General features: G+C 49.3%; 1 protein-coding gene across 2 annotated transcripts in view; it reads left to right on the top strand.

The window, feature by feature from the left end:
• NDRG1 (N-myc downstream regulated 1) overlaps positions 1–20,772 on the top strand; it is a 50,916-nt gene extending 30,144 nt beyond the window's left edge. For both annotated transcript variants that reach the window (XM_063080089.1, XM_063080088.1), the window contains 11 exons: positions 1,948–2,010; positions 2,785–2,845; positions 4,008–4,094; positions 6,258–6,314; positions 8,990–9,093; positions 10,770–10,826; positions 11,660–11,711; positions 12,929–12,976; positions 15,209–15,244; positions 15,852–15,903; positions 18,839–20,772. In XM_063080089.1, the coding sequence (XP_062936159.1) occupies positions 1,948–2,010; positions 2,785–2,845; positions 4,008–4,094; positions 6,258–6,314; positions 8,990–9,093; positions 10,770–10,826; positions 11,660–11,711; positions 12,929–12,976; positions 15,209–15,244; positions 15,852–15,903; positions 18,839–19,080 (859 nt within the window). In that variant the 3' untranslated portion in view covers positions 19,081–20,772. The remainder of the gene's footprint in view (positions 1–1,947; positions 2,011–2,784; positions 2,846–4,007; positions 4,095–6,257; positions 6,315–8,989; positions 9,094–10,769; positions 10,827–11,659; positions 11,712–12,928; positions 12,977–15,208; positions 15,245–15,851; positions 15,904–18,838) is intronic.
• The last annotated feature ends 728 nt before the right edge of the window (positions 20,773–21,500 follow it).

Here is a 21,500-nt window from a genome sequence, read left to right as displayed (position 1 = left end):
TGGCGTTGTTAGCTCCATTTTCCAGATGAAGAAACTGAGGCTTGAAGGGGTTAACTACCTTGCTGGAGGCTGCACAGCTGGGAATTGGAAGAGTTGGGCTTTGACCCTAGTTGCTGACTCTAAGAGTCACACTCTCATTGGGACATCAGGCTCCCTATCCCAGGCTGTTTACACAGCCTGGCCCTCCTTACCAGGGACTGGCATGGCCTTTTGGCCTTTTGGCTTCCTATTGTGTAGTTGCAAGTCAGGCTAGCTCCTCCTCTCCCCCATCAGCATTGTGTTGGGGGAGGGAGGCAGACCTCAGAGATGCACACCCCCCTCCCAGGTGCCACCCCCCACCCCCATGCTGTGATTAAACCAGGGCAGAAGGAGTTTCTTGGGTTTAAAATTTTCCAAAAGGTGCCTTGTTGGCATTAACAAATCAATATCCTTTTTTCATTAGTGTTTGGTATTACCCTTAATAATTAACCTTTATCAGAGAAGAAGGAAGGGACAGAGTCACATGGGGCCAGGACCAAAAATAAAAAGCTTATTAAAACAATAGGACACGGTTAACTGTTAACCAGCAGATAAAGCCAGAGGCCTTTCAGTGAATCTGTCTTTGGTTGGACCCACTGATTGAAAGATTTGGGGTAAAGTAGAGGCTCTTAGCTCCCCCTGGGGAGGTTTTAAAAATATTCTGAGGCTGGAACCCCACCCCCGGGGATTTGTATTGCATAGATCTGGAGGCCAAGGTGGAGGGTATTTTCCTACCAGGTAATTGGAGTGTGCAGCTGGTGGGAACCACTGTGGAACAGGACCTGGCTTGTTCCTGCCTCCTGGAGTCAAGATCAGGGAGGGGGGTTCCCAGACCCTCCCTCCTGAGGCTGAGACAGCCAAGCAGGGATGGGAACCCCTGATGGGCTCCTCCAGCTCTGGAGTCAGCTTCCCACACGGGCAGGTGCATTGTGAGTACAATACTGTTACCACCTCACTGTGCACGCAGTTCTGGGAACAGGGAGGGTACTGAGGCCCCTGAAGTTAGTGGCTTCCTGTTTTCACACTTTGGGAGCTGCTGGCTCCAAATGGAGCTATGGCCAGTTCAGATGGAGCCTGATGCCTTTGCCCCTCTCCTCCCCTAAGGCTTTTTCTCCCTCAGTTTATACCATCCAGGCATCCAGGCTCTTTCTGCATCCTTCCAGGGCTTTTGCACATGCTGGTTCCCTGTTTAGAATATGTTTGCTAAACTCCTCATTCATTGGGCTCCTGTGCCCACTTTAATGTCACTTCTTCCAAGAAGCCCTCCCTGACCACTTGGTCATCATGGGTCTCCTGTTTCAGTCTGCCCTCCAGCACTCTGCTTTCCCCTGGTAGTCTTTGTTATAAGTCACACCCAGTGACTTCCCTGCCTGACTGTGTCTGCTTGGCTCCCATGGCCTCCCCGTGGCCTCCCCAAGAGCAGACATGTGTAAGGATCAATAACTCCTTTGCTGATGGAATTCATTCATGCCTGTTGTAATTCCTCCTCCCCGAGGTTGCAATTGTGAAATGCCTTCTAATCAATGTTGTCCCCACTCCCTCCAACATCCTGAACCCAAAGCCAAACGCACAGAGAGGACAGATGTTTCTGGCCAACACTCCGTAGGTTGTGTAAGGCCAAGTGGCTCATGTCTTAGCCTCTATGATTTGTGTAATCTTGATATTGCGGAAGATCACAGCAGCCTGCTAGTTGCTGTGGGGATTCAGTGAGCTGGTAATGCTCATAAAGTATTTGCATGGGCCTGGAGCACAGTAAGCAGTTGATTGCAGGATGTGCTGTGGGATTCTCGGATGAGGGTGTGAAGGGCACTAGACAGGGAGTTGGGGCATGTGGGGCAGTTGTCCTGTGACTCCTGCCTGCAGGCTCATCCCCGTTTGGATTTCCTGTTTTCACCGGGCTCACTAAATGCCTCTCTGTGTCTCCCCCAGGTATATGTACCCCTCTATGGATCAGCTGGCCGAAATGCTTCCCGGAGTCCTTCACCAGTTTGGGTAAGAGCGAGGTTTCAACTCCCCCCCAGTTTGCAGAGAAGTGTGGCTTCTAACTTCCTCCTCTCTGGCCTTGATCTGGCCTGACCACTCAAATTTAGGTGGGAGTTTAAAGATAGGCAGGAAAGGAGCTCGGCACTGTTCTTTGCACAGTCTATTTGCTCCTTTCTGCCTCCTGTGACTTCAGCTTTTCTTCTTGAGTGAATACGTTAAGTGATGACAGCCACCCCACCCATCCTGTCCTTGCCTGCTGCTCTTCCATTCCCTTCTCCCTCCAATGGAATGTTCTGGAATAGGGCTACCCGAGACCTTCGCTTCTCTCTCCACACCCTCATTTCTCCAGTGCTATTTATTTCTTCTTTGAGCCTTTCATATGATGATAATTCTCATGGTTCTTGCCCAATGTGTTTTCATTCCCAGTTTTAGAATCCAAAATAAAGCTTAAGAGTGGTAAGAGGCAACTTGGTAATGGGCCTTCCCATAAAATGTCAGATGGGCTCCCAGAGCCTGGGCAGCAGCCAGGAGGAGAAAGGGCGAGTCTCTCCAAGGTCATGGGCTCTGTCGAGTCATGAAACATGATGTATTTCAGGTCTTTGAGGCCAGGTCATGGCGGTTTGCCCCCACTTTGTCTAGCTTGCCAGCTACCCTCAGTGATGACCGGGACAGACACTGAGGGAACAATGCTCCTTCGAGACAAAGGGTGGGGGGAGCTTTAAGTGCGTTTTATGGCTCGCATGACTTTTCTTGTGCGATGTGACTTTGTATTTCTGCCTCCAGGCTGAAGAGCATTATTGGAATGGGAACCGGAGCAGGTGCCTACATCCTAACTCGATTTGCTGTGAGTTCTTTGGCGTATTTAAAAAATTACATTTTAAATAGAATTAATTCAAGATTAAGGAAGACATTTGGAAAAGCATCTAAATGCAAAAAGGGAAAAAGGATCCTTCATTCAATTTCCTGAGGGATGAGCGCCAGAATCGTGGGTGTGAGTGTGTGCGCACATGTGCGAGCGTGCAGGTGAGTGTGTGGGTGCGGGTGCAAGTGTGTGCACACGTGTGTGTGTGTGGACGCGTGTGCAAGTGTGTGTGGAAGTGTGCGACTGTGTGTGCAAATGTGTGTGCTCACAGACACGCTCACAGTTTTTCCTTCTCTGTCACTGAAACCCTGTGCCGGACATGTCCTTTTGTGACTGCTTTGTTCACTTGGCGCCAGTCCCCGCTCACTGAGTGCTCTGCTGTGACATTTCTCTGTAATAGCTGCACAGGGTCTTGTAGTCAGGGCACTCTCGGATCCTGATTCTGAACTAGAATCCGACACACACGAGTTAATATGACAGTTTTCACTGTCATTACTGTGGGCCCAAGTCAAGTGCTACTGGATCCTTTATATCCCCACCAAAGAATTGTTTAAAAATGCAACAATACGCGTTTTGTTCAACCACAGGGATATCGAGTGCCTGTTATTTGCTGGGCTTTGCTAGAGGTTAGAGACGCTGACGTGAATACAAAACGGTTTGGCCATCAGGTTCTGAGCAGATTTTTTAAAAAAGCTCTACTGTACCATGTGTACACACACACACACACACACATACATATACATATACATATGCATATATATATATATATATATATATATATGTTTCCTAGAAGTACTAGAGTTGTTACTGCTATGACTAGGAAGCATTTATGTGCCATGTCTGATTTATAAGATTGATGGTATGTTCTACCTATTTGACAGCTGGGGAAGCTGAGGCTCAACAAACTTCGCCTGCAGCTTCCTCTTTGTGTTCTTTCAAGAACCTGACCCTGAGTTACTGAGTAGGAACCTCAGTTTTGCACGGGGACGGGGGGCTTGATGGCTCTTGAGAGCAGCAGACTGCGTGGGTGCCCTACCTTGGCCCTTTTCTGGGTCCTGCTCTCCAGCTTTGGTCTGACTTCGGTATTAGTTTGTAGTATTTTAGATTGCAGGCTGTCTGTCTAACCTGCTGTTTTGAATTGCAGCTGAACAACCCTGAGATGGTGGAGGGTCTGGTCCTCATCAACGTGAACCCTTGTGCAGAAGGCTGGATGGACTGGGCCGCCTCCAAGGTTAGGCTGGGGCCTGGCTCAGGCAGGTGGGGTCACTGCTTGGGGAGGGACAGGTGCACACAGCCTGTGCCTGGAGGAGGCAGGGAGCCACAGACCTCTCTTACTCCTCCACTACCCCCTACTACCCACCCCCAGCAAAGAAAGCAGTTTTTCTCTGCTTTGCTTGCAAAGGTGAACATGACTGCAGCTATTTGTAATTCAGAAGATTTAGAAAGGACTGTGCTGTCTAAGCCAGGGATACCACTGGGACATGGGTCCCAGGCCAGCTTGGATAAGCCTCACTAAGATTAGTAAGTATTTGCTGGGTGCCTAACACGTGCTGGACTTTGCTCAATATGTTGAGCATTCTATGGGTGAGACTTCTTGAGATGAACAGGACAAAAGCCTCTGATCTTAGGAACCTGCACATTACTGACAAAACACAAAGCTGTGCTGGGTACTGACCATGACAGTAAGTTTTAGGGAAATAGTTGGCTCACCCCTATGACGTTTACTACGTGCTGGTTCTCCTTGGCTTTGTTGTATGTGCATTACTTCACTCACCCCTCACAGTAACTCCAGGAGGTGGGAATGTTATAACCATTTTACAGAGGAGGAAACTGAGGCTCAGAGTGGTTAGGGAAGTTGTTGAGAGCCACACAGAGCCAGGCAGTGGAACTGGGACTGGATGCAGTGCACCTCGACTCCATGTTCCGTGGCTTGACTGTCCCAGGGGCTCCTGGTCCAGGGAGGGCGACGGGCAGGCCTGGGCCAGCAGGGTGGGCTGCCGGACGGAGAAGGGCTGAGCTGTCTCTGCCTTGGCTGGTGTCCTGAGGTTCCGTGTTTATCTTTTAAAAATGATTATTGTTTTTTATTTTTTTAATTTTTTTTGTAACATGGCCCCAGTGTTTGCCAAGGAGAGGGGGAAATCATTCCAATTGAAATAGGACAAAGCCTTTCAAAAAGCTGGAGTGCTCCTGGCTTCTCATTTGTAAAGTATGTTTTTGCCAAGTTTGGGGTGGCTGTTGGGGACAGAGCGTTCAAAGGGGCCATGCCCCTCTCCCCATTTCCCCTTCCTGTCCTGGCCACTCTGATATTGCATTTCTTCCTCGAACATTCCACCAGAATGTGGGAACCCTTCCCTCCTGCCTGCGTGACATTCAGAAGTGGAACATACTCCCTGTTTTTTATTTGATTTTCCAGCAGAGGAAGTGACATTCCAGTCAGCCAGTTTGGCTCTTTGATAGCTGTTCTGAGCCAGACTTGGAGAGCTGGGGGCCTTGATCACAGGCTACAGTGGAGCCTGAGGAATGTTTGTGGGGTTTTGATATTTGCACCATATTCTTCCTTCTCAACCCCAGCCTTGGAGAAAGAAGACCTATACCCAGGGCCTACTGCTTGTGAGGCATTGGTGTCAGATACCCTGACACACGTAGTTGCCTCTTGTAATCCTCACCTTGACCTTGTGCCCTGAAGCTCCTGGCACCCCCAGTTACAGATGAGAGGTCTGCAGCCTGCACAGTGCCACACAGCTGGAGCGTCGCAGTGAGAGGCCAGCTGGGAACCCCCAGATCTAGAGCTTCTGTCCCCTACCAGTCCCTGCTCGATGTTGAAGTCAGTCGGCACACATTTATGGATTTCCTGCTATACTACATAGTATTTATGGAGCTCATGTTAGCATTTATGGAACTCATGCTGTGTACCTAGCATTGTTGCTGGGAAGAGGTAGAAAGGAGAAGGCCGTCAGTGTCTTTCGTAACCTCAGTATACTCAGAGTGAGGAAACTGGCTTTAGGGGAGAAAGCTAGAGAATATAGGGGTAGTTGGGAGCTAAGCAGATCCTAGGGTGAAGGCTAGGGGAGCTCAGTGTGTGTTTAGAAGAGCTAGATGGGACGTGTGGTGAGCATTTGGAGCAGAGTGAACTAGGAGCTAGTTGCTGCATCTTCTGTGCATGGGGCTCTGCAGACAAAGGGTTGGACAGAGACCCAGGCCCACCTTCCAAGGGCTGCCAGTGCAGTAGGTAACCAGAGATAGGAACTGGGTTCCCATTGAGAGGGGTGTCCTCGAGACCTGATGCTGGAGGGCTTGGTACTGCCACTCCGCCCCCAGGGCAGTGGGTCGTGCTGACCTTGTTAGCTACTGTCAACTCCTGGTTTCTGAGCCACCTGCTTTTGATCCTCCCCAGATCTCCGGATGGACCCAAGCCCTGCCAGACATGGTAGTGTCCCACCTCTTTGGAAAGGTAAGTAGCATGGCCTGGCATTCTGTTGTTCACACAGAGCAGTCAATAATGTGGCACCCAGCAGGGGCCACATGTAGGGGTAGAGGTCAATAAGACACAGTCAAGTGGGGGCCATCGTGCCGATGCCCATGAAATGATGCGACGTTCATTATTCACTCAGCATCAACGAGCCTTCCATTCTCTCCTTTTTTTAGACATAGGTCCCCTAAAAACAGCTTTATTGAAGAACAGTAAACTGCACATATTTAAAGTGTGCAATTTGACAAACTCCAGCATAATTATATGTCCATGAAACTATCACTGATGTCAATATAATAAACATCTCCATCACCCCAAAAGTTGCCTTGTATCCCTTGGTCATCCTTCTCTTCCGTCTCCCTGGGCAGCTTCTGATCTATTTTTGTGCCCTATAGGTTAGTTTGCATTTCTTAGACTTCTATATAAAAGGCATCATATAGTATAAACTTGTTTGGGGGGAGGGATCCGGCTTCCTTCACTCAGCGTAGCTGTTGCTGAGTGTATCAATAGTTCACTTATCTTCAGTGCTGACTAGTATTCCGTTGTATAGACGTACCACAGTTTGTCCTTCTGTTCACCTGCTGATGGGCCTTGGTGTTGTTTCCAGTTTGGGACTAAAAAAAGCCCATAGTGAACATGTCCATGGAGTTAGTAGTGTGCCAGGCTGAGTCGTAAGGCCTCTCCAGCCTCCACTCTTGCCTGTCTTGGATGGGTTGCCAGTCTGTAGTTACCCCACCAAGGGGGGACAGAGCCAAACCCCTTGCAGCATGCTTGTAGTGCGTGGACCTATCCTTCCTAGCCTGGCCAGCTGGGCCTCTGACTCTGGCTGTGTGTTTCTAGCCAGGGCTGACAGCCCTGGCGGGGAGGTGCTGTGAGCTCTGATGCAAGCCCCAGATCTGGGAAACCTCTCCGTTGCCTGAACTCAAGGTGCCCTTCTCTGTCTCCTGTGTGTGGTGCACACACCACTGTCTGCTCCTGAGCTAACGTGTGTGACCGTCTGATGTTCCTGTGAGTCCTAGGGAAACCGGTGCTCCACTTTGTGGTTGGCAAGCTGTACCCACTAGGTTTGGCCATTGTATTAGTTTCCTTTGGGTGCTGTAACAGATTACTGCAGACTGGATGGCTTAACAACAAAAATGTGCTCACTCATAGTTCCAAAGGCCGGGACTCTGAAGTCAAGTGTTGGCAGGACTTCACTCCCGGCACGGGCGCCAGGGGAGAGGCCCCCTTGCTGCTTCTAACTTTAGGAAGCTGTCGGCATTCTTTGGCTTGTGGCTGCTCCCTCCAGCCTCTGTCTCCGTCTTCATGTGGCCTTCGCCTTTATGTCTGCTTTAAATCTCCCTGCTTTTCTCTTATAAGAATACGTGCCATTGGATTTAGAACCCACTGGAATAATCCAGGTTGATCTCATCTCAAGATCCTTAAATAATTACATCTGCAAAGATCCTTTTCCTAAACAATTTCACATTCACAAGTTCCAGGGATTTGACATGAACATATATTTTGGGGGCCGTTGTTTAGCCCGTTACCATCCTCTTTTTTATGGTTCATTTCACAGTTTGTGATCCATTTTGTCTGCCCTGAATATGTAATCTGAAACTGATAGGAATCTGGGAAAATTCAAAGCCAGTGTCTCTGTTTCCTTGGAGGAAGGGTGTCAGGTATAGTGCTGAGCGTCTGACCTGATTGCACCCCAAGTGATGCGGAGACCGGGTGGTCGGGCAGTGGTGTATCCGCTGGTGCCCTCAAGTTACTGTAATTGTGTTTTGATCTGAAATCCTCGTGCGATTCCCGATTTTTTCTTGATTTTTCTTTTAATGGCCAATTGGCCTCCTTGTTGCTTAAGTGACCGCAGGCTGTTTTGACGGAGCTCGAGCTTGACATTGGCTTTCTCTGCTCCCTCCCACCCCTGCTGCGGTGGGAGGGAGCAGATCACAACAGAGCCTTTTGTGAAAATGACAGCATCTGCCATTGCACAAATGAGAAGCAGAGAAAGTTCCTAACTTGTTCGTTCCAGATCACATTCAGAAAGCATCCAGAGAGAGGGACGGCTGAAGCTGTCTTCTGGAAGGCTTGGTGGGCCCCCGTGGGAATCGAGATTGCCCTTTTTCCAGCAACTTCCCGTGACATGAGTTGGTTTTATTCTCCAAACATAGAGAACTTCTTTCTACCTCTCCCCATTAAAAAAATAGTTGCTAACCTTTGCATCTGATTTTTACTGTGTGCAAAGGGCTTTTGTGTGTACAACCTCTCAAGTTCCCCGACTTGGTGAAGTAGGTAATATTATCCCCCTTTTTTTTTTTGAGGGAACTGAGGCTCAGAGAGGTTAAAAGATTAGCCCATAAAAGGGGCAGTGATGGAGCGAAGCTCTGTATCCAGGAGGATTGATTTCAAATCAAAACTCCCCAAGTAATGAGCCCAGAGGGCACACTTTGCTCTTCTGGGTGTGCGTTCTTTCCCACTTCCAGCTGGAAGTCAAACATCAGCGTACACCCGGCTATGGATGTGGTGCTTTCCTGGAAGTTTCCTTGGTCCCCATAGCTATTTTGTGGATTAGGCATCCTAGGCCTTTAACCGAATAAGCAAGAGAATGGAGAGAGTACTGAGCAGCCCAGGGCCACAGCACAACGAAGGACATTCCCCCTCTCTAAACGCAGGAAGAAATGCAGAATAACGTGGAGGTGGTCCACACCTACCGCCAGCACATCGTGAATGACATGAACCCCAGCAACCTGCACCTGTTCATCAACTCCTATAACAGGTATCGGGAGGTCGCTCTGCCACACCATTGCCATGTCTCGGGGTCCTTTCGTAGGTCTGGAATACGGGGCAAAGGAAAGGAGGTTTAAAAATCAGTCGAAGATGCAGGCCCTGAATTTGAGCAAATAGATTCATAGGGCGGGGTGCCTGGTAAGGACGCTTGTGTGAGGTGGTTCCTGCAGCTGTGCGAGATTTGTAAGGTTCTGAGCTTCCACTCCAGGCCACGGGGGCTGTGGATATAAGTGGGACACAGTCATGCACTCAAAGGGTTGAAAGTAAAGGCCTGTGCCTGTGGCTGACCTTAGGAAAGGCCAGATGTGAGGATTGTTGAGAGAAAGAGCAGTGAAGCCCTTTTCTCAGCAATCCTCAAAGGGAGAGTGGGAGGAATCGGGGAGGCTCCCGGGAGGCGAGCTCGTCATTCTGGGATGAGGAGGGTCTGAACACAGCCTTTGGCAGGGGTGTAGCCCTCCTGACAGTAACCTAGTGCTTGTCTGGAGCTCAGCTAGTGAAGGGGCCACTGCTATCAGTCAAGGGTTCTGGAATCTTCAGGAAGCTCACTCAGCCTGCCCAGCTAGCTCTGCCGCACTCCCCCAAAAGGGAACAGGATGGAGCCTCAGAGGGTTCAGCTCTCCTCAAATGTTAATAACTGGATTTCATGAAATGCACTAGCGTGTGTGACAAAGTTTAGTATCATTTCCTTTTACAATCCTGCCAGCATCTCACTGCTGGAGGAACTAGTAATATTCTCACTGCATAATTAAAGAAACAGGCTCAGCGGTTTGTTTATTTAGCAAACACTAAGAATTTGAGAGAGTGAAACTTTTGGCTGGGCTGTGGGGACACAGAGGACACCGTCACCAAGCCCCAAACCCCACGTTCTTCCTTGCTCTCATGGAGAGCACAGCGGTTAACCAATTCCTCTCAAAAACCCTGCTACAAGGGTGCTGTTGTCATTTCCTACGGAGGCAGCAAAGGCACAGAGAGGTTCACTATTACACCTGGGGTCACACAGCTAGGAAATGGTGGAGCGTTATTTGAATCCTGCTTGTCTGGCTCCAGGTTGTGAGTTGGAAAAGAGCTTCTCACGTTGGGAGCTACAGGATGGCAGAGAGGGTGGGCACATGCATGCAGAGGAGGGTGGTTGATACTGGGCTGGGCCCACACTGGGCCTCATGCTGGCACAGTGGACACCATCAGAGGGTTTGAAACAAGGGGGTGAAAAGATCAGGCCTGAGTTTTAAAGAGATCATCTGGTGACTCTATAGAAGACTTGGTGCTGGTGGGGGTAGAACTTAGACTGATAGTGGAGGCCGGAAGACCTCCAGCCAGGAAGCTGGTCCATTTGTCAGGTGGGGGCTCTGACTAGGGGACAGGCGGTTGGTACCCTCTGTAGTGGAAGACATGATTTGTACTTCTGTAAGAAAATTAATAATATGCATTTGGGACAAAATGAGGTGGGTTCCACTGGTAATACATGAATCCTGCAGGCCCTTTAACTACCTTTATGGACACCAAGAGGCTGTGGTGTCCCAGAACTGATGTGCCCTAGCACATGTTGGAGATGTAGGTGGTTTTCCCGAGTGGCCAATGGCAGGAGCTCCAGGACTTGGCTCAGTGGGTTGGGGGCTCCCTGCAGACAGGGTCTGCTGCTGCTAATGATGTGTGTGTTGCCTACAGCCGGCGGGACCTGGAGATCGAGCGGCCAATGCCGGGAGCCCACACGGTCACCCTGCAGTAAGTTTTTTTTCCCCAGCTACTTGCAGACAGGGCTGCTGACTGTCTATTTAGCCTTGCTCATGGTTGCTTCCAGGCCCTTCTTCTGAGTGTGGCACGGCTGCCACACTTGTGGTAGGGTAAAGTCAGTGAGAAGCGGATGTCTTCTATCCAGGGATCAAGCATTGCCCTGTCTGACTTCTCCCTGTGCAGGTGGCATCGGTCCCTAGGGTGTCCCCATGACATAGGTTGGAGCCTTCAATCTCTGAGAACATATGAGGACCTCACTTTGGACAGGATTGATTAAGTACCTACTATGTCAATAACTGTGTTAGGCTTTGCTTCACAGAGACTAGAACTGAATGACATAGAACCCACCCCTAAGGTGCTTTATGAATCTAGGAGGAAGAGACAGCCTTAGACACAGCTAACTGAGAATCCACCTGTAACGATGGTGTCTTTCTGTGAACCCTTGATCACACCGCATTGTCTGACACTTGGGAGTTTGCTCAGGTCGTTTCCTCTGTCATTCATGCCATTCTTGTCTCTGTCTTGATTGCCAGCAAAATCCTGCTCATACTGCCTTGAGGAGAGGGTGCTTTAAAATAAAAACCTCAGGGCACAGAAATTCTGGGCTAAAAGTCACACGGAGGTGTAAATGACTACTAACCCATTACATCCTAAGAACAGAGCTGAGGATGGAGGGAGAATGAAGCAAAGAGAGCAAAGCGCACTGGGGTAACCAGAATAAATGTTTCAGAATCTTGGTCCCAGCCTGGCAGGCCTGGGAGTGTGAGGATCTTTAAGCGAACCTTGTTTCTGACTCTCTACCCACTTTCTGTCCTTGCTTCCAGGTGCCCTGCTTTGCTGGTGGTTGGGGACAACTCTCCTGCTGTGGATGCTGTGGTACGTGGAAATTGATAACTAGATTCTATGTTTAATTCCACAGTCCAAGTCCGGGTGACTTTGTGTGCAGTTGTCCTGCCCTTCCTCTCCCCTCCTCTGCCCCCATCAGGACAGTTTTTTTAATGCTGTATTGGCCTTGGGCATAGGACCTAGCCCCAAGCCTCTTTCCCTGCTGATGGCCAGTCCTAGTTACTTGGCAATGGACCCTCCATCTCTCTCCAGGCCCCTCACCTGCTCACCTGCTGCCCATCAGCCTATTTCTATGGGCGTGTTTGCCACTTGGCTTCTTTGCCAAGAGACTCGCCTCTCACTTGGGAAGCAGGTGGATCTTTCCAATGTGATTGGTGCCTGATGTCTGCAGGGAGAGAGGCACCTGGGAGGTGGGGTGGAGGCAGAGCTTTCTGACCCATTTCACCCCTTAATTCCACTCACGATGTTGTGGAGGCAGAGAGAGGACTCTGCCTTTCTGCCATGCCCACAGCCTCGGAGATGGGAGACTTAGGGGCTATTGACCAGAGCCCTAGAGTGGCAGCGTGCCTCATGCAGTGGCTGCAGAGTGGGATTTGCAGATATTCATGTAGTAAAGACCCGGGGTGTCTTAATGAACCATGAGTTTCTTGTGGGCTGACCCACTGGAGATAATCGTAGGATGTGTCAATAGAGATGTATGTTCTCATCAAGGGAGGTGATATCTGTAATTCTACTTTAGGCATTTTGAACATCACAGGCTACCTATGGGTATTCTGACCAATTCTGGATGCCACTTTTAAGAAGGCCACTGACAAAATGAGGAGAGAAACTAGCTTGGTGAATGTGATTTCATATGAAGAATAGTTGTTGGAAACAAGGAGGCTAAACTTGTAGAATGGCTGGTTAAACAAAGCCATTTGTTTAGTAGATATTTCTGGATCACCTCCTACATTTTAGCTAATCTTCATAATAATCTTTGGGGAAAAAAAAAAGATATTATCCACATTTTATCAATGAGGAAATTGAGGCTCAAAGAAGTTATGTCCAAGGTCACACAGTTAGTTATGGCAGGGCTAGGATTTAAAGCTGCATTTGTTTAACCCTGAAGCCCACTTTCTCTCCTCTGTGCCAGTAGAGATGTTGGAGTCTCTGGTGACAGTTGACAGTGGCAGCGTAGCAGGGCAGGGGGAAAGGTTTTGACTTTAGCTCCAGGTAGAAAATTGACAAGTTTCTTCACTCTCGTCCAGGTGGAGTGCAACTCAAAATTGGACCCAACGAAGACCACCCTCCTCAAGGTACAGGGAAAACCATGGGGGGTTGTAATTTTTCTTCCTTGGAGACCCTCAAGTTCTCTGCAAAACTGAGCTGTGCTCAATGAAGGCACAGATGATGGTCACAAACCATAGAGATAATGACTTAATATATCAATTTTCAAACATCTACTGAGTGCTGGCTGGAGATCTGAGGCTACAGAGATGAGAGGGTCCATCTCTAGGACTGCAGGAGTCTATGGGCTGCTGGTCACGGGACTCTGGGGAGTAGTAGGATGGGCCAGAAATGGCTTGGCAGCAGCTCTCCTAAGGGCAGGGCCGGGACGTTCCTCCAAGAGGAGCTCTGCTTGTCAGATAGGAACAACTGTCTCCCAAGGTGAGGCAGACTTCCCCAGCATGCTCATCCAAGCCCGTGGTGTGCTTGCTGTCTTGTGACTGGATCTGTGGGTCTGTAGCAACCTAAGCCAGCTACGTCCTGTCAGTTAAGCTGATTGCTCAATTGAAACCACAGGCTGCTTGTGGCAGCCTTGACCGAAGAGGCAGCACAGAAGCAACCTTTCAGAGAGGTCTCCCAGGCCCAGTCGTGCCCCTGTGAGTACAGGTGACCAGGAAGGACCTGTGTGAAAATGAGACAGTCCCCTGCCTCGTGGGAAAGACAGGGAGATGGCATTGATAGGTCACTGTTTCCTCAGGCTTCCCTGCAGAAGTAGAATGCCTTTGAAAGGCATGCTGGGGGGGGGGTGGGGGTCCCTGGATTGGCCTCTTTGCATCCATTTTCTTTCGAGATTCCCCCAAAAGCTAATTGCAAGATTGGAAGATGCTAGGCTTTGGGCCTGCATCATGCTGGGCTTTGGGGGCTGCTGTAACAAAGCTCCGTAAATTGAGTGCCTTAAAACAACAGAAATTTATTCCCTCGCAGTCTTGGAAGCCGATATGCCAAAAATCAAGGTGTGGGCAGGGCCGTGCTCCCTCTGAAGGCTCGGGGGAGAACCTTCCCTGCCTCGCCAGCTTCTGGCAGTGCTGGCGGTCCTTGGTCTCCTGGCCTGCAGATGCATCACTCCCGCCTCCACCTGCGTCCTCACGCAGCCTTCTCCCCTGTGCATCTGTGCTCACATGTCCCTCTTTTAAGGACATCAGTCATGGATTTAGGGTCTCCTCTAATCCAGTATAACCTCATCTTAACGTGATTACATCTGCAAAGACCCTATTTCCAAATAAGGTCACATTCACAGATACTATACTGGAGGTTAGGACTTCAGTATATTTTTGGGGGGGAAACATCTCAACCCACAACCAAGGGTAGGTGGCCTGACAGGTCAAGTGGCTAATTTGAGGGTGGATCCAGGATCAGAACCCACTTCAGCCTGAGTTTAGATAGACTCTCCCCAATGCACCAGCCTGGTCTGCTGAATCTCCCCCTGGAGTTAAAGTTCTGACATCCCACGGCTGGCATTGTCACTGAGCTGAGGGCCACCCCAGCTTAGCGTGGCCTTGTATACAGTGCCCAGGGTCCAGCCTAGACGCTCCTGGGGCTGCAGATGGCCATGGCCTCACCAGACCTTACTCTTTCCTTCCAGCTCTCTTTCCCCCAGGCTGCCCCCATCCCACCCTCACCCCATTGCCTGAGCGCTCTCAAGCCCTAGGCACAGCTAATTCCATTTCAAGGTAATCATCCACATGTGCCTGAAGTGGGCTCAGTTACCTGGCCATGGCTTTAGGTTTGGTGATTGGATAGAAACTTGGAAAGTTTCAGCATTTACAAAGGATGACCCATCAGGGGCCCCATCAGGCCTGAAGCCTCCAGTCCAGCAGTGTCTTTCCAAGGGAGTTTTGAAAGGCAACATGCGTAACGGGCCTGATGCATAGAACCCTTTTGGGTCAGACAGATCCTGGCCAGAATCTTGCAAGTTCCTCCAGCTCTCTGTGGTCCAGTTCCTGCCTCTAAAATGGGATAGTTTTACCTTCCATGATTTTGGGGGAGTGGATTGGAATTATCCATAGGCCCAGCACGGTTCCTGGCACATTGTAAGCTGCAAGTAGTGGTTGCCAAGGAGACACAGTCTGATGCTGAGAGGGTAGTGATAGAAGCTGCAGCCTTGCTAGGTGGGGTTGGGGTGCTCCTACCCCTAACTTACCCAGCTCCCCCTAAACAGGGTGGGGCAGCAGGCAGTGTGGGTGCCCATTTGGAACTGGCCCACAGGGCACAGATTGCCTTGGCTGAGGTGTTTGGTACTAACCGGTGTCCTTCCCTCCTAGATGGCGGATTGTGGTGGCCTCCCGCAGATCTCCCAGGTGAGTGCCACCTTGGCTTTTGTGTTAAACGCCTGTCACCTGTCCCCAGGTGCAGTGCCTCTGTGACCTGTTAACTCTTTTTTTCTCACTGCCTCACTGTGACATTGGATAACAGTTTGTGGACAAATTACTGTTTGTAAAAGTTGCTTGCACATGATCCGCCAGAAACCCACCCCTATGGAGTAGATGATAGTGGGGTCCCCAGAGGTTAAGGGATGTGCCAGGTGGGCACAGCTGCTCATGCTGGGTTAGAAGCTAGATGTGCCTGCCCCAAGGAACACAGGCTCCTGCCGGAGCAAAGGTCCCCCAAGGAGCTCACACCCAGAGGAGAGGAGCATAGAGGAGACTAAACTAAATTGTGCGTGTGTGTGCATGTGTGCGTGTTTGTGTCTCTGTGTGCACACGTGGGTGAGTGCTCACATATAAACATATAAATCTATATAGTGTGTTTGCTGCATGATAACTGACCCCCTTCAAGTCTCCTCCCATACTTTTGTGTTTTGTCCTGTCAACACTTGGTGGACTGTGTCTTGGGCCAAGTTGCTGGATGAAGGTGACCAGAGGTGACCTCCAGCAACTGACTGCTCGCTGTCCTTTTCTCCTGCAGCCAGCCAAGCTTGCCGAGGCCTTCAAGTACTTCGTTCAGGGCATGGGATACAGTGAGTATCATGTTTTCCAGTGTTTCAGGGGTTGGGACAGGTGTGGGGACTGGAGATGCAATGCCCTGAGCCAGGTTTGGATGCATATTCTATTTCGACTGGGCCAGGCTCAGCTTTTCGCCAGTTGGACAGGGCAGAGGAAGAAACTTCAAGCATGTCGAGGGTGGGCGGCAGTCTAGAGCTCCTAGTCTCTTGATTGTGCCAGAGTGGCTCATTTTTCCCCCTTTGCTGAACAGTTGTTTCACACCAGGGCTTTTTAGGTTTAAATGAGGACTGTCCTTTCAAGCAGCAAGAAGATAAACACTGAAACAATGAAAATCTCTTTAATTTTGATTACATGCTTTCTTGGGAGACTGCCAGTTGTAGTGGTGATGAAACATTATTAATAAATCTTTTATTTTTTCTCATTTAACCATCACGATAATCCTGTGAGATATTGTTATCCTTATTTTACAAATGTTGAAACTGAGGCTTTGAGAGTTTAAGCAAGGAGCAGGTTGGGGCTCCACGAAAGTTCTTCGCAAACTATAAAGCTCTGTATAAATGGTGGCTGATGAAGTTGCTTGTATTCAAGACAGAGCATAGCTTTGCTAAATCATTAGATTTGGGAACTGAAGGATAAATAGAGGCACAAGTTGAAGAACTTGCTACTTCTTGCTTTCTGATTATAGTTTCTTTGTTAGACACATACGGCCTTTTTCTCAGAAATGCTGTCCTGTGACCAAGATAGACAATATGGGGTTTAAATGCTGTGTTCAGTCGTGGCCATGGTCGGTACTGGTTGTTATGTTACCACGGTCAGTACTGCTTGCTATGTTACCACGGTCAGTACTGCTTGCTATGTTAGCCAGGGTTCTGGCCCTGAAGTGGCTCTTTCGGCCCTTCTTGCCCACTGCTTGGGATTTTACTTTTGTGCCTTGCTTGGTTAGGAAGGCTTTAGATTTCTAATCTCTTGCATTTTTTTCCTAAACTGTTCTCCTGTATAAAATAGTAACAATGTGTCTGGAATATCAAGTGCAGTCTTAAGTTTGGCTTCAGCTATGTTTAGTTTCTAGCAAGGTGGAGAGTGGGCGAGTCTGATTTACATGCCTCGGGCGGGACCCACGTCCTGAGGTGCCCTCTTCCAACAGAAAGCATTTGCCTGTGGTCCCTGCCTCTCCAGCCCGCTTTGCCTGTGGGGTGTGTGCAGGCCAAGGCTTTTCTGCAGAAAGCCTCTGGGCAGCCCTGTTTACCTTCAGGGCGTGAATCACAGCTCGTTTGTCTTGGACCTGCCATGGGTTTGGATTTCTACTTTGAAAGTATATTTTGGAGAGAAAGGAAGTGAAAGCAGGCCTTGTGTTTTTCCCCCAAATCAGCTTCTATATCCAGGAAGCTGCAGCAACCTGTAGGTGTGGGGGTCACAGCAGGAAGAGCTACAGTCCCAAAGGCATCAACCAGAGAGAAAGAAAGTAATTATTCACTGAGTGCCTGCTCACAGTCGTGGCTGGCAGGACTAACTCTTTACATGCCTGACATCATTAGATGGTCACCATCGCCCTGGGAGGTCAGTAAAACTCCCAGATTTGGGGTCGAGAAATGGAGGCTCAGAGAAAATCTGTGAGCCACAGGTGTGGGATCAATCCCTTCCTTGCTGGATTCAAAACTAGCTTGTTAAGAGTTCAGTACAGCAAGGCTGAATTCTGTTTGTGGATGTCTGTCCTAAAAAAGCCTACCCATGTGCCTGTCAGGTGAATAATGCCACCCCTACGTGCACATATGTCCTTGAGCTGCCTCAGTCTTTGGTGTGCACACCTCAGTTCAGCCTTCCTAGTGACGCTTCGGTTGGGTGGGGTATTTGTTTTCGAGGGCTGTCCTAACAAATCCCCCAAAGCTAGGAGGCTTAAAATAACAGGACTTTATTCTCTCACAGTTCTGGAAGCTAAAAGTCTTAAATCAAGGTGTGGGTAAGGCTGTGCTCCCTCCCAAGGCTCCAGGGGAAAGTCCTTCCTTGCCTCTTCCAGCTTCTAGTGGCTCCAGCAGTCCGGGGCCTTCCGTGGCTTATGGCCACATCCCTCGAGTGTCTGCTCCGTCTCTGCATGGCCGTCTTCCCTGTGTATCTGGGTCTGTTTCCTTATTAAGGACACCAGACATTGGATTAGGGATCATCTGAATCCAGAATAACCTCATCTTAACTAATTATATTTGCAAAGACCCTTTTTCCAAATAAGGTCACATTCTGAGATTTGAGATGGAGATGAATCTGGGGACATTATTCAATCCCGTACAGATAGGGAGGAGTGTTGGGTTGTCCTTCTACTCTGCCAGCACCTGCCATGCACAAGGGCATTTACAGTTTTAGGGAAGATCCTGAAAAATGAACAGCCTCCCTGCTAGTGCTGGGAGCTAACAGGCTTCTTGGAGGAAGAGAGACAACAACTAACAACAGCTCCGCCACAAACTGGTGGTGTGGCCTCAGTTTCCCACCTGTGATGTACCTGGATTAGCCTGACTGGCCTTAAGTGTCCTTCCTACTCCAGTGATTGCTGACAGTATGGGGTAGTGTGCATACACACAGGCACTGATACTGGCAGGTTGGTATTAGTGTCCCCATTTTATAGATGGGGACAGGGAGTCTCAGAGAGGGAAATGCCCACAGTCACACAGCTGTTTAGCAAGTAGCAGAATTGGGATTCAGACCGAGATCTGGGTTCAAGTCACTTGGTGTGTGATTGCAGCAAGTCCTCCCTCCATCTGGGCTGTCCCCCTCTGTGAGGAGACACAGAGAAAGCAGGAAGCCCCAGCAGCTGGGTCACTGCAGGGATTCAGGTAGGAAGGGAAGAGCACTTGGCCAGGGTCGGGCATGCAGGAGGGCTTCCTGGCTGGCAGCAGGTGCATCTGGTCTTGCCCCTTGTAGAGGTCTCCCCTCGCCTAATCGGGCTGTCTCCTGTCTCTCCAGTGCCCTCTGCCAGCATGACCCGCCTGATGCGGTCCCGCACGGCCTCTGGCTCCAGCGTCACCTCCCTGGAGGGCACCCGCAGCCGCTCCCACACCAGCGAGGGCACCCGCAGCCGCTCCCACACGAGTGAGGGCACCCGCAGCCGCTCCCACACCAGCGAGGGAGCCCGCCTTGACATCACCCCCAACTCGGGGGCCACCGGGAACAGTGCTGGGCCCAAGTCCATGGAGGTCTCCTGCTAGGCGGTCAGCATGGACCACCGCCCCGGACTCTGATGTCTGTAGCGGCCCCTGCTCGCCAGCCCCCTTCCCGCCCCTGCCTGCACACTGCGTGTAACTCGGTATTAATCCAAAGCTTCTTTTGTGAGAGTGAGCTCTGGCGATGACAGATGGGGTCTGTCCAGGGCACCCTCTCTGAGGAGGCCCAGGGCAGTGGACCAAAGGAAAAGCAGCATCTCAGTGGCCTGTTTTCATTAACCAGTGGCCTGGGTGCCACTCTCTTACCCTCTCTCAGAGACACCAAACTGCCAAAAACAAGAAACGTCGCAGTCCACTCATCACCAATCCAAGCCTAGGCTGACCTGAGCATCCTGGTTTATACAGCGTTTGGTCAGAAGGCTAGCCCACCTACTTCCTGTTCCCTCTCCAGTGAAAGAGAATCTGACCCAGTTTCTGGAAACAAAACCCTTCTCTGATTTGGAGAGGGCACAGCAGCGAAGTGTGGGCACGTCTTTTATGTAGGCACAACAGGAAGGGGCAGGAGGAGGTGCAATTGACCTGGAGCTGGAGGCATTTGGAAAAACACATCTCTGTGGTTCACTTGAAATCGATTTTTAAAGTTGGTGCATCTATAAACTTTTGAATGCCAAAGCATACCAGCCTGTTTCTCTGGCATCCTTTCAGTGTACAATGAAAGCAGGCGACAAAATCTCCCGGCTTTACAAAAAACCAGTTTCGGCCAGTGTTCGGTGTCATGGTTTTTTAAGGCTGTAGCTCTGCTCTGCCTCCTCCTCCATAGCCCCTACCTTCCACCCCAGACACGTTTGTGTGTGTTTCGGTTCATGGGGAAGATCATTTAGATTTGTAGTTGCATTCTTTGAAATGGAGGGAATCATTCCAACTAGCCGTACCTGGCTGTGACAGAGTCTCCATTCAGGGGAGGGGGTAGGGGTTTGGGGCTGGGGGTGGCGGAATTTGGGTTACTAGATGAAGGGATTCCTTGTGGTCATGAAGGAATCCAGTGCAGTTGTGATTTCTGTAAATCCCCACTTGTTTCCCAGGAACATTGTGTGATTGATTGAAATCCAGTGTACAATCTTTTGACAACCGGGTTGAATCGGAACTTGATAGCTGAGCATTTCTGACCTGGTAACATTACTGGATCTTCACACAGAACTTTGTGCTCTTGTGGGAGGTGGGAATTCACGTGGAAGGTGGTGCCTGAGCAGATGTCAGGATTCTGGAGTGTGCATTCCATGAGACTTTTCTCCTTCTGCCTCCCACTCTCCCTACTCCCCTAACCTCCTTTTGTTGAATGGGGCACACCACTGACATTTCTGAGCAACGTTGGTGTAGCTCACAGGTTTCTGTACTACTGCCTTTTGATTTTTTTGGCTAACCATGGATTTTCTTATAAAGTTTGATTAGAGTGAATCGAACATTGAGAATCAGCCTCTGGGGCCTGGTCATTTTCAAGACCCCGAGGTAGGAGAAGGAAGTAGTCAAGCCTTCTAGGTGGCTTGAGAGGCAAGGACTCAGTTTTCCTGCCACTCACCACTTTGGAAGCTTCCCCTGACCTTGCCACAGAAAGGTTGGGGATCAGGGCAAGAGTGGCTGAATGCAGACCGGAAACTATTGTGTACAAGTCTTTCCAGAGGAGTTTCTTAATGAGATATTTGTATTTATTTCCAGACCAATAAATTTGTAACTTTGCAATGGCTTGTGTCCTTTGTCTAAAAGGTCGTGTGTGACATCCAGGTATAGGGACTGGTCTTTCAATGAGGGGATTGCCCGTCCTCGATCCCTGGGGTCTCCCGCCACATGCCCCCACCCCTCGACTTTGTTTTAGAGCAGCACTGTCCAGTAGAAACAGAATATCAGCCACACAGGTAGCTTTACATTTTCCAGTAGCCACGTTAAAAAAAGTAGAAAGAAACAGGCGAAATTAATTTTAAATAGTACATTTTGTTATTCAAAATACATTCAATATATTCAAATATTACTATTTCTATAAAAGTTATTAATCAGACATTTAACATTCTTGTTTTCGTGCTAAGGCATCCTGTGTGTATTTCACACTCATGGTGCATCTCAGTTCAGAACAGCCACATTTCAAGTGCCCGGTAGCTTGAATAGTACAGTGATATGAGGATAAAGCTTTCCAACCTATAATAGAGGGAAACATCTTTTTTATACATTTTATTTTTGCTACAGAAAGGCATGTGGAATGACTACTCCTTTAATCATGCCCGATGGCGAGCACTTTAACGTTTGCTTTCTACTGTACATTTTTTAAAATCTTTAAACTTTTTTCAGTATAACCTCCCATTTGATTTAAACTTTTTGTTCAAGATTAGTTTTAAATGTACAGAACAGCTGCAAAGATCATAGAGTTCCCATATACCCCACACCCAGTTTCCCCAATTATCAACATCTTACATTAC

This window comes from Cynocephalus volans, chromosome 15, assembly GCF_027409185.1.
Source record: "Cynocephalus volans isolate mCynVol1 chromosome 15, mCynVol1.pri, whole genome shotgun sequence".
Classification (NCBI taxonomy): domain Eukaryota; kingdom Metazoa; phylum Chordata; class Mammalia; order Dermoptera; family Cynocephalidae; genus Cynocephalus; species Cynocephalus volans.
The sequence above is the reverse complement of the archived record's forward strand: the minus strand, read 5'-3'. Positions and strand labels throughout refer to the sequence as shown.